We start from the raw sequence: 14,081 nt of genomic DNA, 5'->3' as shown, positions 1-14,081 counted from the left end.
GGGGGGGGCTACAAGTAACACAACACTGATCTCTGCTTCCGATCAGTGTCCTGTCACAAGGCAGAACAGTGGAATGTCTTGTTTACATCGGCATCTCCCCGTTCTTCCTCTCCACACCACAATCGCGGGACGCACAGGAACAACCCACGAGGGTCCCCGGTGGGCAGCAAATTCAAAGGGACGTACCTGTACACTCATCTGCCTGTCCGTGCCAGAGCGAGGGTTGTGGGAGGTGCAGAGTGAGGGGAGGGGTTGTGGGAGGTGCAGAGTGAGGGGGAGGGGTTGTGGGAGGTGCAGAGTGAGGGGAGGGGTTGTGGGAGGTGCAGAGTGAGGGGGAGGGGTTGTGGGAGGTGCAGAGTGAGGGGGAGGGGTTGTGGGAGGTGCAGAGTGAGGGGAGGGGTTGTGGGAGGTGCAGAGTGAGGGGGAGGGGTTGTGGGAGGTGCAGAGTGAGGGGAGGGGTTGTGGGAGGTGCAGAGTGAGGGGGAGGGGTTGTGGGAGGTGCAGAGTGAGGGGGAGGGGTTGTGGGAGGTGCAGAGTGAGGGGAGGGGTTGTGGGAGGTGCAGAGTGAGGGGGAGGGGTTGTGGGAGGTGCAGAGTGAGGGGAGGGGTTGTGAGAGGTGCAGAGTGGGGGAGGTGCAGAGTGAGGGGGAGGGGTTGTGGGAGGTGCAGAGTGAGGGGGAGGGGTTGTGGGAGGTGCAGAGTGAGGGGGAGGGGTTGTAGGAGTTGCAGAGTGAGGGGGAGGGGTTGTGGGAGGTGAAGAGTGATTGGGGAGGGGTTGTGGGAGGTGCAGAGTGAGGGGGAGGGGTTGTGGGAGGTGCAGAGTGGGGGAGGTACAGAGTGAGGAGGAGGGGTTGTGGGAGGTGCAGAGTGAGGGGGAGGGGTTGTGGGAGGTACAGAGTAAGGGGGAGGGGTTGTGGGAGGTGCAGAGTGAGGGGGAGGGGTTGTGGGAGGTGAAGAGTGATTGGGGAGGGGTTGTGGGAGGTGCAGAGTAAGGGGGAGGGGTTATGGGAGGTGCAGAGTGGGGGAGGTGCAGAGTGAGGGGGAGGGGTTGTGGGAGGTGCAGAGTGAGGGGAGGGGTTGTGGGAGGTGCAGAGTGAGGGGGAGGGGTTGTGGGAGGTGCAGAGTGAGGGGAGGGGTTGTGAGAGGTGCAGAGTGGGGGAGGTGCAGAGTGAGGGGGAGGGGTTGTGGGAGGTGCAGAGTGAGGGGGAGGGGTTGTGGGAGGTGAAGAGTGATTGGGGAGGGGTTGTGGGAGGTGCAGAGTGAGGGGGAGGGGTTGTGGGAGGTGCAGAGTGGGGGAGGTACAGAGTGAGGGGGAGGGGTTGTGGGAGGTGCAGAGTGAGGGGGAGGGGTTGTGGGAGGTACAGAGTAAGGGGGAGGGGTTGTGGGAGGTGCAGAGTGAGGGGGAGGGGTTGTGGGAGGTGAAGAGTGATTGGGGAGGGGTTGTGGGAGGTGCAGAGTAAGGGGGAGGGGTTATGGGAGGTGCAGAGTGGGGGAGGTGCAGAGTGAGGGGGAGGGGTTGTGGGAGGTGCAGAGTGAGGGGGAGGGGTTGTGGGAGGTGCAGAGTGAGGGGGAGGGGTTGTGGGAGGTGAAGAGTGATTGGGGAGGGGTTGTGGGAGGTGCAGAGTGAGGGGGAGGGGTTGTGGGAGGTGCAGAGTGAGGGGGAGGGGTTGTGGAAGGTGCAGAGTGAGGGGAGGGATTGTGGGAGGTGCAGAGTGAGGGGGAGGAGTTGTGGGAGGTGCAGAGTGAGGGGAGGGGTTGTGGAAGGTGCAGAGTGAGGGGGAGGGGTTGTGGGAGGTGCAGAGTGAGAGGGAGGAGTTGTGGGAGGTGAAGAGTGATTGGGGAGGGGTTGTGGGAGGTGCAGAGTGAGGGGGAGGGGTTGTGGGAGGTGCAGAGTGGGGGGGGGTTGTGGGAGATGCAGAGTGAAGGAGGGTTGTAGGAGGTGCAGAGTGGGGGGAGGGGTTGTGGGAGATGCAGAGTGGGGGGGAGGGGTTGTGTGAGGTGTAGAGTGAGGGGGAGGGGTTGTGGGAGGTGTAGAGTGAGGGGGAGGAGTTGTGGGAGGTGCAGAGTGAGGGGGAGGGGTTGTGGGAGGTGCAGAGTGAGGGGGAGGGGTTGTAGGAGTTGCAGAGTGAGGGGGAGGGGTTGTGGGAGGTGAAGAGTGATTGGGGAGGGGTTGTGGGAGGTGCAGAGTGAGGGGGAGGGGTTGTGGGAGGTGCAGAGTGGGGGAGGTACAGAGTGAGGGGGAGGGGTTGTGGGAGGTGCAGAGTGAGGGGGAGGGGTTGTGGGAGGTACAGAGTAAGGGGGAGGGGTTGTGGGAGGTGCAGAGTGAGGGGGAGGGGTTGTGGGAGGTGAAGAGTGATTGGGGAGGGGTTGTGGGAGGTGCAGAGTAAGGGGGAGGGGTTATGGGAGGTGCAGAGTGGGGGAGGTGCAGAGTGAGGGGGAGGGGTTGTGGGAGGTGAAGAGTGAGGGGGAGGGGTTGTGGGAGGTGCAGAGTGAGGGGGAGGGGTTGTGGGAGGTGCAGAGTGAGGGGGAGGGGTTGTGGGAGGTGAAGAGTGATTGGGGAGGGGTTGTGGGAGGTGCAGAGTGAGGGGGAGGGGTTGTGGAAGGTGCAGAGTGAGGGGAGGGATTGTGGGAGGTGCAGAGTGAGGGGGAGGAGTTGTGGGAGGTGCAGAGTGAGGGGAGGGGTTGTGGAAGGTGCAGAGTGAGGGGGAGGGGTTGTGGGAGGTGCAGAGTGAGAGGGAGGAGTTGTGGGAGGTGAAGAGTGATTGGGGAGGGGTTGTGGGAGGTGCAGAGTGAGGGGGAGGGGTTGTGGGAGGTGCAGAGTGGGGGGGGGGGTTGTGGGAGATGCAGAGTGAAGGAGGGTTGTGGGAGGTGCAGAGTGAGGGGGAGGGGTTGTGGGAGGTGCAGAGTGGGGGGAGGGGTTGTGGGAGATGCAGAGTGGGGGGAGGGGTTGTGTGAGGTGCAGAGTGAGGGGGAGGGGTTGTGGGATGTGCAGAGTGAGGGGGAGGGGTTGTGGGAGGTGTAGAGTGAGGGGGAGGAGTTGTGGGAGGTGCAGAGTGAGGAGTTGTGGGAGGTGCAGAGTGAGGGGGAGGGGTTGTTGGAGGTGCAGAGTGAGGGGAGGAGTTGTGGGAGGTGAAGAGTGATTGGGGAGGGGTTGTGGGAGGTGCAGAGTGAGGGGAGGGGTTGTGAGAGGTGCAGAGTGGGGGAGGTGCAGAGTGAGGGGGAGGGGTTGTGGGAGGTGCAGAGTGAGAGGGAGGGGTTGTGGGAGGTGCAGAGTGAGGGGGAGGGGTTGTAGGAGTTGCAGAGTGAGGGGGAGGGGTTGTGGGAGGTGCAGAGTGAGGGGAGGGGTTGTGGGAGGTGCAGAGTGAGGGGGAGGGGTTGTGGGAGGTGCAGAGTGAGGGGAGGGGTTGTGGGAGGTGCAGAGTGAGGGGGAGGGGTTGTGGGAGGTGCAGAGTGAGGGGGAGGGGTTGTGGGAGGTGCAGAGTGAGGGGAGGGGTTGTGGGAGGTGCAGAGTGAGGGGGAGGGGTTGTGGGAGGTGCAGAGTGAGGGGAGGGGTTGTGAGAGGTGCAGAGTGGGGGAGGTGCAGAGTGAGGGGGAGGGGTTGTGGGAGGTGCAGAGTGAGGGGGAGGGGTTGTGGGAGGTGCAGAGTGAGGGGGAGGGGTTGTAGGAGTTGCAGAGTGAGGGGGAGGGGTTGTGGGAGGTGCAGAGTGAGGGGGAGGGGTTGTGGGAGGTGCAGAGTGGGGGAGGTACAGAGTGAGGGGGAGGGGTTGTGGGAGGTGCAGAGTGAGGGGGAGGGGTTGTGGGAGGTACAGAGTAAGGGGGAGGGGTTGTGGGAGGTGCAGAGTGAGGGGGAGGGGTTGTGGGAGGTGAAGAGTGATTGGGGAGGGGTTGTGGGAGGTGCAGAGTAAGGGGGAGGGGTTATGGGAGGTGCAGAGTGGGGGAGGTGCAGAGTGAGGGGGAGGGGTTGTGGGAGGTGCAGAGTGAGGGGAGGGGTTGTGGGAGGTGCAGAGTGAGGGGGAGGGGTTGTGGGAGGTGCAGAGTGAGGGGAGGGGTTGTGAGAGGTGCAGAGTGGGGGAGGTGCAGAGTGAGGGGGAGGGGTTGTGGGAGGTGCAGAGTGAGGGGGAGGGGTTGTGGGAGGTGAAGAGTGATTGGGGAGGGGTTGTGGGAGGTGCAGAGTGAGGGGGAGGGGTTGTGGGAGGTGCAGAGTGGGGGAGGTACAGAGTGAGGGGGAGGGGTTGTGGGAGGTGCAGAGTGAGGGGGAGGGGTTGTGGGAGGTACAGAGTAAGGGGGAGGGGTTGTGGGAGGTGCAGAGTGAGGGGGAGGGGTTGTGGGAGGTGAAGAGTGATTGGGGAGGGGTTGTGGGAGGTGCAGAGTAAGGGGGAGGGGTTATGGGAGGTGCAGAGTGGGGGAGGTGCAGAGTGAGGGGGAGGGGTTGTGGGAGGTGCAGAGTGAGGGGGAGGAGTTGTGGGAGGTGCAGAGTGAGGGGGAGGGGTTGTGGGAGGTGAAGAGTGATTGGGGAGGGGTTGTGGGAGGTGCAGAGTGAGGGGGAGGGGTTGTGGGAGGTGCAGAGTGAGGGGGAGGGGTTGTGGAAGGTGCAGAGTGAGGGGAGGGATTGTGGGAGGTGCAGAGTGAGGGGGAGGAGTTGTGGGAGGTGCAGAGTGAGGGGAGGGGTTGTGGAAGGTGCAGAGTGAGGGGGAGGGGTTGTGGGAGGTGCAGAGTGAGAGGGAGGAGTTGTGGGAGGTGAAGAGTGATTGGGGAGGGGTTGTGGGAGGTGCAGAGTGAGGGGGAGGGGTTGTGGGAGGTGCAGAGTGGGGGGGGGTTGTGGGAGATGCAGAGTGAAGGAGGGTTGTAGGAGGTGCAGAGTGGGGGGAGGGGTTGTGGGAGATGCAGAGTGGGGGGGAGGGGTTGTGTGAGGTGTAGAGTGAGGGGGAGGGGTTGTGGGAGGTGTAGAGTGAGGGGGAGGAGTTGTGGGAGGTGCAGAGTGAGGGGGAGGGGTTGTGGGAGGTGCAGAGTGAGGGGGAGGGGTTGTAGGAGTTGCAGAGTGAGGGGGAGGGGTTGTGGGAGGTGAAGAGTGATTGGGGAGGGGTTGTGGGAGGTGCAGAGTGAGGGGGAGGGGTTGTGGGAGGTGCAGAGTGGGGGAGGTACAGAGTGAGGGGGAGGGGTTGTGGGAGGTGCAGAGTGAGGGGGAGGGGTTGTGGGAGGTGCAGAGTAAGGGGGAGGGGTTGTGGGAGGTGCAGAGTGAGGGGGAGGGGTTGTGGGAGGTGAAGAGTGATTGGGGAGGGGTTGTGGGAGGTGCAGAGTAAGGGGGAGGGGTTATGGGAGGTGCAGAGTGGGGGAGGTGCAGAGTGAGGGGGAGGGGTTGTGGGAGGTGAAGAGTGAGGGGGAGGGGTTGTGGGAGGTGCAGAGTGAGGGGGAGGGGTTGTGGGAGGTGCAGAGTGAGGGGGAGGGGTTGTGGGAGGTGAAGAGTGATTGGGGAGGGGTTGTGGGAGGTGCAGAGTGAGGGGGAGGGGTTGTGGAAGGTGCAGAGTGAGGGGAGGGATTGTGGGAGGTGCAGAGTGAGGGGGAGGAGTTGTGGGAGGTGCAGAGTGAGGGGAGGGGTTGTGGAAGGTGCAGAGTGAGGGGGAGGGGTTGTGGGAGGTGCAGAGTGAGAGGGAGGAGTTGTGGGAGGTGAAGAGTGATTGGGGAGGGGTTGTGGGAGGTGCAGAGTGAGGGGGAGGGGTTGTGGGAGGTGCAGAGTGGGGGGGGGGGGTTGTGGGAGATGCAGAGTGAAGGAGGGTTGTGGGAGGTGCAGAGTGAGGGGGAGGGGTTGTGGGAGGTGCAGAGTGGGGGGAGGGGTTGTGGGAGATGCAGAGTGGGGGGGAGGGGTTGTGTGAGGTGCAGAGTGAGGGGGAGGGGTTGTGGGATGTGCAGAGTGAGGGGGAGGGGTTGTGGGAGGTGTAGAGTGAGGGGGAGGAGTTGTGGGAGGTGCAGAGTGAGGAGTTGTGGGAGGTGCAGAGTGAGGAGTTGTGGGAGGTGCAGAGTGAGGGGGAGGGGTTGTTGGAGGTGCAGAGTGAGGGGAGGAGTTGTGGGAGGTGAAGAGTGATTGGGGAGGGGTTGTGGGAGGTGCAGAGTGAGGGGAGGGGTTGTGAGAGGTGCAGAGTGGGGGAGGTGCAGAGTGAGGGGGAGGGGTTGTGGGAGGTGCAGAGTGAGAGGGAGGGGTTGTGGGAGGTGCAGAGTGAGGGGGAGGGGTTGTAGGAGTTGCAGAGTGAGGGGGAGGGGTTGTGGGAGGTGAAGAGTGATTGGGGAGGGGTTGTGGGAGGTGCAGAGTGAGGGGGAGGGGTTGTGGGAGGTGCAGAGTGGGGGAGGTACAGAGTGAGGAGGAGGGGTTGTGGGAGGTGCAGAGTGAGGGGGAGGGGTTGTGGGAGGTACAGAGTAAGGGGGAGGGGTTGTGGGAGGTGCAGAGTGAGGGGGAGGGGTTGTGGGAGGTGAAGAGTGATTGGGGAGGGGTTGTGGGAGGTGCAGAGTAAGGGGGAGGGGTTATGGGAGGTGCAGAGTGGGGGAGGTGCAGAGTGAGGGGGAGGGGTTGTGGGAGGTGAAGAGTGAGGGGGAGGGGTTGTGGGAGGTGCAGAGTGAGGGGGAGGGGTTGTGGGAGGTGCAGAGTGAGGGGGAGGGGTTGTGGGAGGTGAAGAGTGATTGGGGAGGGGTTGTGGGAGGTGCAGAGTGAGGGGGAGGGGTTGTGGGAGGTGCAGAGTGAGGGGGAGGGGTTGTGGAAGGTGCAGAGTGAGGGGAGGGATTGTGGGAGGTGCAGAGTGAGGGGGAGGAGTTGTGGGAGGTGCAGAGTGAGGGGAGGGGTTGTGGAAGGTGCAGAGTGAGGGGGAGGGGTTGTGGGAGGTGCAGAGTGAGGGGGAGTGGTTGTGGGAGGTGCAGAGTGGGGGGGGGGGTTGTGGGAGATGCAGAGTGAAGGAGGGTTGTGGGAGGTGCAGAGTGGGGGGAGGGGTTGTGGGAGATGCAGAGTGGGGGGGAGGGGTTGTGTGAGGTGCAGAGTGAGGGGGAGGGGTTGTGGGATGTGCAGAGTGAGGGGGAGGGGTTGTGGGAGGTGTAGAGTGAGGGGGAGGAGTTGTGGGAGGTGCAGAGTGAGGAGTTGTGGGAGGTGCAGAGTGGGGGAGGTGCAGAGTGAGGGGGAGGGGTTGTTGGAGGTGCAGAGTGAGGGGAGGAGTTGTGGGAGGTGAAGAGTGAGGGGAGGAGTTGTGGGAGGTGAAGAGTGATTGGGGAGGGGTTGTGGGAGGTGCAGAGTGAGGGGAAGGGGAGGTGCAGAGTGAGGAGGAGGAGTTGTGGGAGGTGTAGAGTGAGGGGGAGGGGAGGTGCAGAGTGAGGGGAAGGAGTTGTGGGAGGTGCAGAGTGAGGGGGAGGAGTTGTGTGAGGTGCAGAGTGAGGGGGAGGGGTTGTGGGAGGTGCAGAGTGAGGGGGAGGGGTTGTGGGAGGTGCAGAGTGAGGGGAGGAGTTGTGGGAGGTGCAGAGTGAAGAGTTGTGGGAGGTGCAGAGTGAGGGGGAGGAGTTGTGGGAGGTGCAGATTGAGGGGGAGGGGAGGTGCAGAGTGAGGGGGAGGGGTTGTGGAAGGTGCAGAGTGAGGGGAGGAGTTGTGGGAGGTGCAGAGTGAGGGGGAGGGGTTGTGGGAGGCGCAGAGTGAGGGGGAGGGGTTGTAGGAGTTGCAGAGTGAGGGGGAGGGGTTGTGGGAGGTGCAGAGTGAGGGGGAGGGGTTGTGGGAGGTGCAGAGTGGGGGGGGGTTGTGGGAGATGCAGAGTGAAGGAGGGTTGTGGGAGGTGCAGAGTGAGGGGGAGGGGTTGTGGGAGGTGCAGAGTGAAGGGAGGAGTTGTGGGAGGTTCAGAGTGATTGGGGAGGGATTGTGGGAGGTGCAGAGTGAGGGGGAGGGGTTGTGGGAGGTGCAGAGTGAGGGGGAGGGGTTGTGGGAGGTGCAGAGTGAGGGGGAGGGGTTGTGGGAGGTGCAGAGTGAGAGGGAGGAGTTGTGGGAGGTGAAGAGTGATTGGGGAGGGGTTGTGGGAGGTGCAGAGTGAGGGGGAGGGGTTGTGGGAGGTGCAGAGTGGGGGAGGTGCAGAGTGAGGGGGAGGGGTTGTGGGAGGTGCAGAGTGAGGGGGAGGGGTTGTGGGAGGTGCAGAGTGAGGGGAGGGGTTGTGGGAGGTGCAGAGTGGGGGAGGTGCAGAGTGAGGGGGAGGGGTTGTGGGAGGTGCAGAGTGAGGGGGAGGTGTTGTGGGAGGTGCAGAGTGAGGGGAGGGGTTGTGGGAGGTGCAGAGTGAGGGGAGGGGAGTTGCAGAGTGGGGGAGGAGTTGTGGGAGGTGCAGAGTGAGGGGGAGGGGTTGTGGGAGGTGCAGAGTGAGGAGGAGGGGTTGTTGGAGGTGCAGAGTGAGGGGGGAGGAGTTGTGGGAGGTGCAGAGTGAGGGGGAATGGTTGTGGGAGGTGCAGAGTGAGGGGGAGGGGTTGTGGGAGGTGCAGAGTGAGGGGGAGGGGTTGTGGGAGGTGCAGAGTGAGAGGGAGGAGTTGTGGGAGGTGAAGAGTGATTGGGGAGGGGTTGTGGGAGGTGCAGAGTGAGGGGGAGGGGTTGTGGGAGGTGCAGAGTGGGGGAGGTGCAGAGTGAGGGGGAGGGGTTGTGGGAGGTGCAGAGTGAGGGGGAGGGGTTGTGGGAGGTGCAGAGTGAGGGGGAGGGGTTGTGGAAGGTGCAGAGTGAGGGGAGGGGTTGTGGGAGGTGCAGAGTGAGGGGGGAGGAGTTGTGGGAGGTGCAGAGTGGGGGGGAATGGTTGTGGGAGGTGCAGAGTGAGGGGGAGGAGTTGTGGGAGGTGCACAGTGAGGAGTTGTGGGAGGTGCAGAGTGGGGGAGGGGTTGTGGGAGGTGCAGAGTGAGGGGGAGGAGTTGTGGGAGGTGCAGAGTGAGGGGGATGTGAGGGGGAGGGGTTGTAGGAGTTGCAGAGTGAGGGGGAGGAGTTGTGGGCGGTGCAGAGTGAGGGGGAGGGATTGTGGGAGGTGCAGAGTGAAGGGAGGAGTTGTGGGCGGTGCAGAGTGAGGGGGAGGGGTTGTCTGATCGGAGGGTCACCATGTTGTCTCTATGTAGGTGTACACCAGATATGGGAAGTGCTACACCTTTAATTCGGGGAAGCCGGGATTCGAAATTCTCAACACACTGAAGGGCGGTACTGGGAATGGACTGGAGCTGATGATTGACATACAGCAAGACGAGTACCTACCTGTGTTTGGTGAGACAGGTAAGTGACCCATCACCCTCCAGGTAACCGGCCTGAGCCAGTGTGGTCATGTGTGGGGCTGGAGGTGACCCGATTAGTGTCCTTCCATGGAAGTCCGGTGTGGGCTTGTGTCTGGGGAGGAGCCGTTTCTGACTTCCATACAGATCTAATGGATTCACCCAACACCGGGCAAATAAAAAATGATCCCGTGGGGGAGGTGCTGCAGGGAGGAGCCAAGGATAGTCTGTGGGAGGGGCCCAGCAGGAAGTTGTAGTTTTGGGGTGACTCTTTGCTGTGTTGGGGGTCGGCTGATGGAAATTGTTGGTGAGATTTGTGTTTCCTCTCTGATTCCTCCTGACCAGCCGAGACGTCTCTGGAGGCCGGAGTGAAGGTCCAGATCCACAGCCAGGATGAGCCGCCATTTATAGACCAGCTGGGCTTCGGTGTGGCCCCCGGGTTCCAGACATTCGTGTCGTGTCAGCAACAGCAGGTATACCGCAAGGGAACCCCCGCTAGGTGGTGACCCCCATCCTCCAATCCGTGCGACTACATCCAACCAGATACCTCATCACCGATCCTCATCACCCAATACATCATCACCGATCCTCATCACCCAACACGTCATCCATCATCACCGATCCTCATCACCCAACACGTCATCCATCATCGCCGATCCTCGTCATCCATCATCGCCGATCCTCATCACCCAACACGTCATCCATCATCACCGATCCTCATCACCCAACACGTCATCGCCGATCCTCATCACCCAACATGTCATCGCCAATCCTCATCACCCAACACGTCATCCATCATCACCGATTCTCATCACCCAACACGTCATCCATCATCACCGATCCTCATCACCCAACACGTCATCCATCATCACCGATCCTCATCACCCAACACGTCATCCATCATCACCGATCCTCATCACCCAACACGTCATCGCCGATCCTCATCACCCAACACATCATCCATCATCACCGATCCTCATCACCCAACACGTCATCGCCGATCCTCATCACCCAACACGTCATCCATCATCACCGATCCTCATCACCCAACACGTCATCCATCATCACCGATCCTCATCACCCAACACATCATCACCGATCCTCATCACCCAACACGTCATCCATCATCACCGATCCTCATCACCCAACACGTCATCCATCATCACCGATCCTCATCACCCAACACGTCATCCATCATCACCGATCCTCATCACCCAACACGTCATCCATCATCACCGATCCTCATCACCCAACACGTCATCCATCATCACCGATCCTCATCACCCAACACGTCATCCATCATCACCGATCCTCATCACCCAACACATCATCCATCATCACCGATCCTCATCACCCAACACGTCATCCATCATCACCGATCCTCATCACCCAACACGTCATCCATCATCACCGATCCTCATCACCCAATACATCATCACCGATCCTCATCACCCAACACGTCATCCATCATCACCGATCCTCATCACCCAACACGTCATCCATCATCACCGATCCTCATCACCCAACACATCATCACCGATCCTCATCACCCAACACGTCATCCATCATCACCGATCCTCATCACCCAACACGTCATCCATCATCACCGATCCTCATCACCCAACACGTCATCCATCATCACCGATCCTCATCACCAAACACGTCATCCATCATCACCGATCCTCATCACCCAACACGTCATCCATCATCACCGATCCTCATCACCCAACACGTCATCCATCATCACCGATCCTCATCACCCAACACATCATCCATCATCACCGATCCTCATCACCCAATACATCATCACCGATCCTCATCACCCAACACGTCATCCATCATCACCGATCCTCATCACCCAACACGTCATCCATCATCACCGATCCTCATCACCCAACACGTCATCCATCATCACCGATCCTCATCACCCAACACGTCATCCATCATCACCGATCCTCATCACCCAACACGTCATCCATCATCACCGATCCTCATCACCCAACACGTCATCCATCATCACCGATCCTCATCACCCAACACATCATCCATCATCACCGATCCTCATCACCCAACACGTCATCCATCATCACCGATCCTCATCACCCAACACGTCATCCATCATCACCGATCCTCATCACCCAACATGTCATCCATCATCACCGATCATCATCACCAAACACGTCATCGCCAATCCTCATCACCCAACACGTCATCCATCATCACCGATCCTCATTACCGATCATCATCACCGATCCTCATCACCCAACACGTCATCCATCATCACCGATCCTCATCACCCAACACGTCATCCATCATCACCGATCCTCATCACCCAACACGTCATCCATCATCACCGATCCTCATCACCCAACACGTCATCCATCATCGCCGATCCTCGTCATCCATCATCACCGATTCTCATCACCCAACACGTCATCCATCATCACTGATCCTCATCACCCAACACGTCATCCATCATCACCGATCCTCATCACCCAACACGTCATCGCCGATCCTCATCACCCAACATGTCATCCATCATCACCGATTCTCATCACCCAACACGTCATCCATCATCACCGATCCTCATCACCCAACACGTCATCCATCATCACCGATCCTCATCACCCAACACGTCATCGCCGATCCTCATCACCCAACATGTCATCCATCATCACCGATTCTCATCACCCAACACGTCATCCATCATCACCGATCCTCATCACCCAACACGTCATCCATCATCACCGATCCTCATCACCCAACACGTCATCCATCATCACCGATTCTCATCACCCAACACGTCATCCATCATCACTGATCCTCATCACCCAACACATCATCCCTCATCACCGATCCTCATCACCAAACACGTCATCCATCATCACCGATCCTCATCACCCAACACATCATCCATCATCACCGATCCTCATCACCCAACACGTCATCCATCATCACCGATCCTCATCACCCAACACATCATCCCTCATCACCGATCCTCATCACCCAACACGTCATCCATCATCACCGATCCTCATCACCCAATACATCATCACTGATCCTCATCACCCAACACGTCATCCATCATCACCGATCCTCATCACCCAACACGTCATCCATCATCGCCGATCCTCGTCATCCATCATCGCCGATCCTCATCACCCAACACGTCATCCATCATCACCGATCCTCATCACCCAACACGTCATCCATCATCACCGATCCTCATCACCCAACACGTCATCCATCATCACCGATCCTCGTCACCCAATACATCATCACCGATCCTCATCACCCAACACGTCATCCATCATCACCGATCCTCATCACCCAACACATCATCCATCATCACCGATCCTCATCACCCAACACGTCATCCATCATCGCCGATCCTCGTCATCCATCATCGCCGATCCTCATCACCCAACACGTCATCCATCATCACCGATCCTCATCACCCAACACGTCATCCATCATCACCGATCCTCATCACCCAACACGTCATCCATCATCACCGATCCTCGTCACCCAATACATCATCACCGATCCTCATCACCCAACACGTCATCCATCATCACCGATCCTCATCACCCAACACGTCATCCATCATCACCGATCCTCATCACCCAACACATCATCCATCATCACCGATCCTCATCACCCAATACATCATCACCGATCCTCATCACCCAACACGTCATCCATCATCACCGATCCTCATCACCCAACACGTCATCCATCATCACCGATCCTCATCACCCAATACATCATCACCGATCCTCATCACCCAACACGTCATCCATCATCACCGATCCTCATCACCCAACACGTCATCCATCATCACCGATCCTCATCACCCAACACATCATCACCGATCCTCATCACCCAACACGTCATCCATCATCACCGATCCTCATCACCCAACACGTCATCCATCATCACCGATCCTCATCACCCAACACGTCATCCATCATCACCGATCCTCATCACCCAACACGTCATCCATCATCACCGATCCTCATCACCCAACACGTCATCCATCATCACCGATCCTCATCACCCAACACGTCATCCATCATCACCGATCCTCATCACCCAACACATCATCCATCATCACCGATCCTCATCACCCAACACGTCATCCATCATCACCGATCCTCATCACCCAACACGTCATCCATCATCACCGATCCTCATCACCCAACATGTCATCCATCATCACCGATCATCATCACCAAACACGTCATCGCCAATCCTCATCACCCAACACGTCATCCATCATCACCGATCCTCATTACCGATCATCATCACCGATCCTCATCACCCAACACGTCATCCATCATCACCGATCCTCATCACCCAACACGTCATCCATCATCACCGATCCTCATCACCCAACACGTCATCCATCATCACCGATCCTCATCACCCAACACGTCATCCATCATCGCCGATCCTCGTCATCCATCATCACCGATTCTCATCACCCAACACGTCATCCATCATCACTGATCCTCATCACCCAACACGTCATCCATCATCACCGATCCTCATCACCCAACACGTCATCGCCGATCCTCATCACCCAACATGTCATCCATCATCACCGATTCTCATCACCCAACACGTCATCGCCGATCCTCATCACCCAACATGTCATCGCCAATCCTCATCACCCAACACGTCATCCATCATCACCGATTCTCATCACCCAACACGTCATCCATCATCACTGATCCTCATCACCCAACACATCATCCCTCATCACCGATCCTCATCACCCAACACGTCATCCATCATCACCGATCCTCGTCACCCAATACATCATCACCGATCCTC

The 14,081-nt window shown here is 59.3% G+C and overlaps 1 protein-coding gene across 1 annotated transcript in view; it reads left to right on the top strand.

The window, feature by feature from the left end:
- The window catches only part of LOC120941399 (acid-sensing ion channel 1C-like), a 57,825-nt gene that overhangs the window by 16,677 nt on the left and 27,067 nt on the right, over positions 1-14,081 (top strand). The window contains exons 2-3 of the mRNA XM_040354740.1: positions 9,096-9,246; positions 9,588-9,715. Coding sequence (XP_040210674.1) covers positions 9,096-9,246; positions 9,588-9,715 — 279 coding nt within the window. The remainder of the gene's footprint in view (positions 1-9,095; positions 9,247-9,587; positions 9,716-14,081) is intronic.

This window comes from Rana temporaria, chromosome 5 (genome assembly GCF_905171775.1).
Source record: "Rana temporaria chromosome 5, aRanTem1.1, whole genome shotgun sequence".
Taxonomy (NCBI): Eukaryota; Metazoa; Chordata; class Amphibia; order Anura; family Ranidae; genus Rana; species Rana temporaria.
This window is presented reverse-complemented; position numbering and strand designations above follow the sequence as displayed.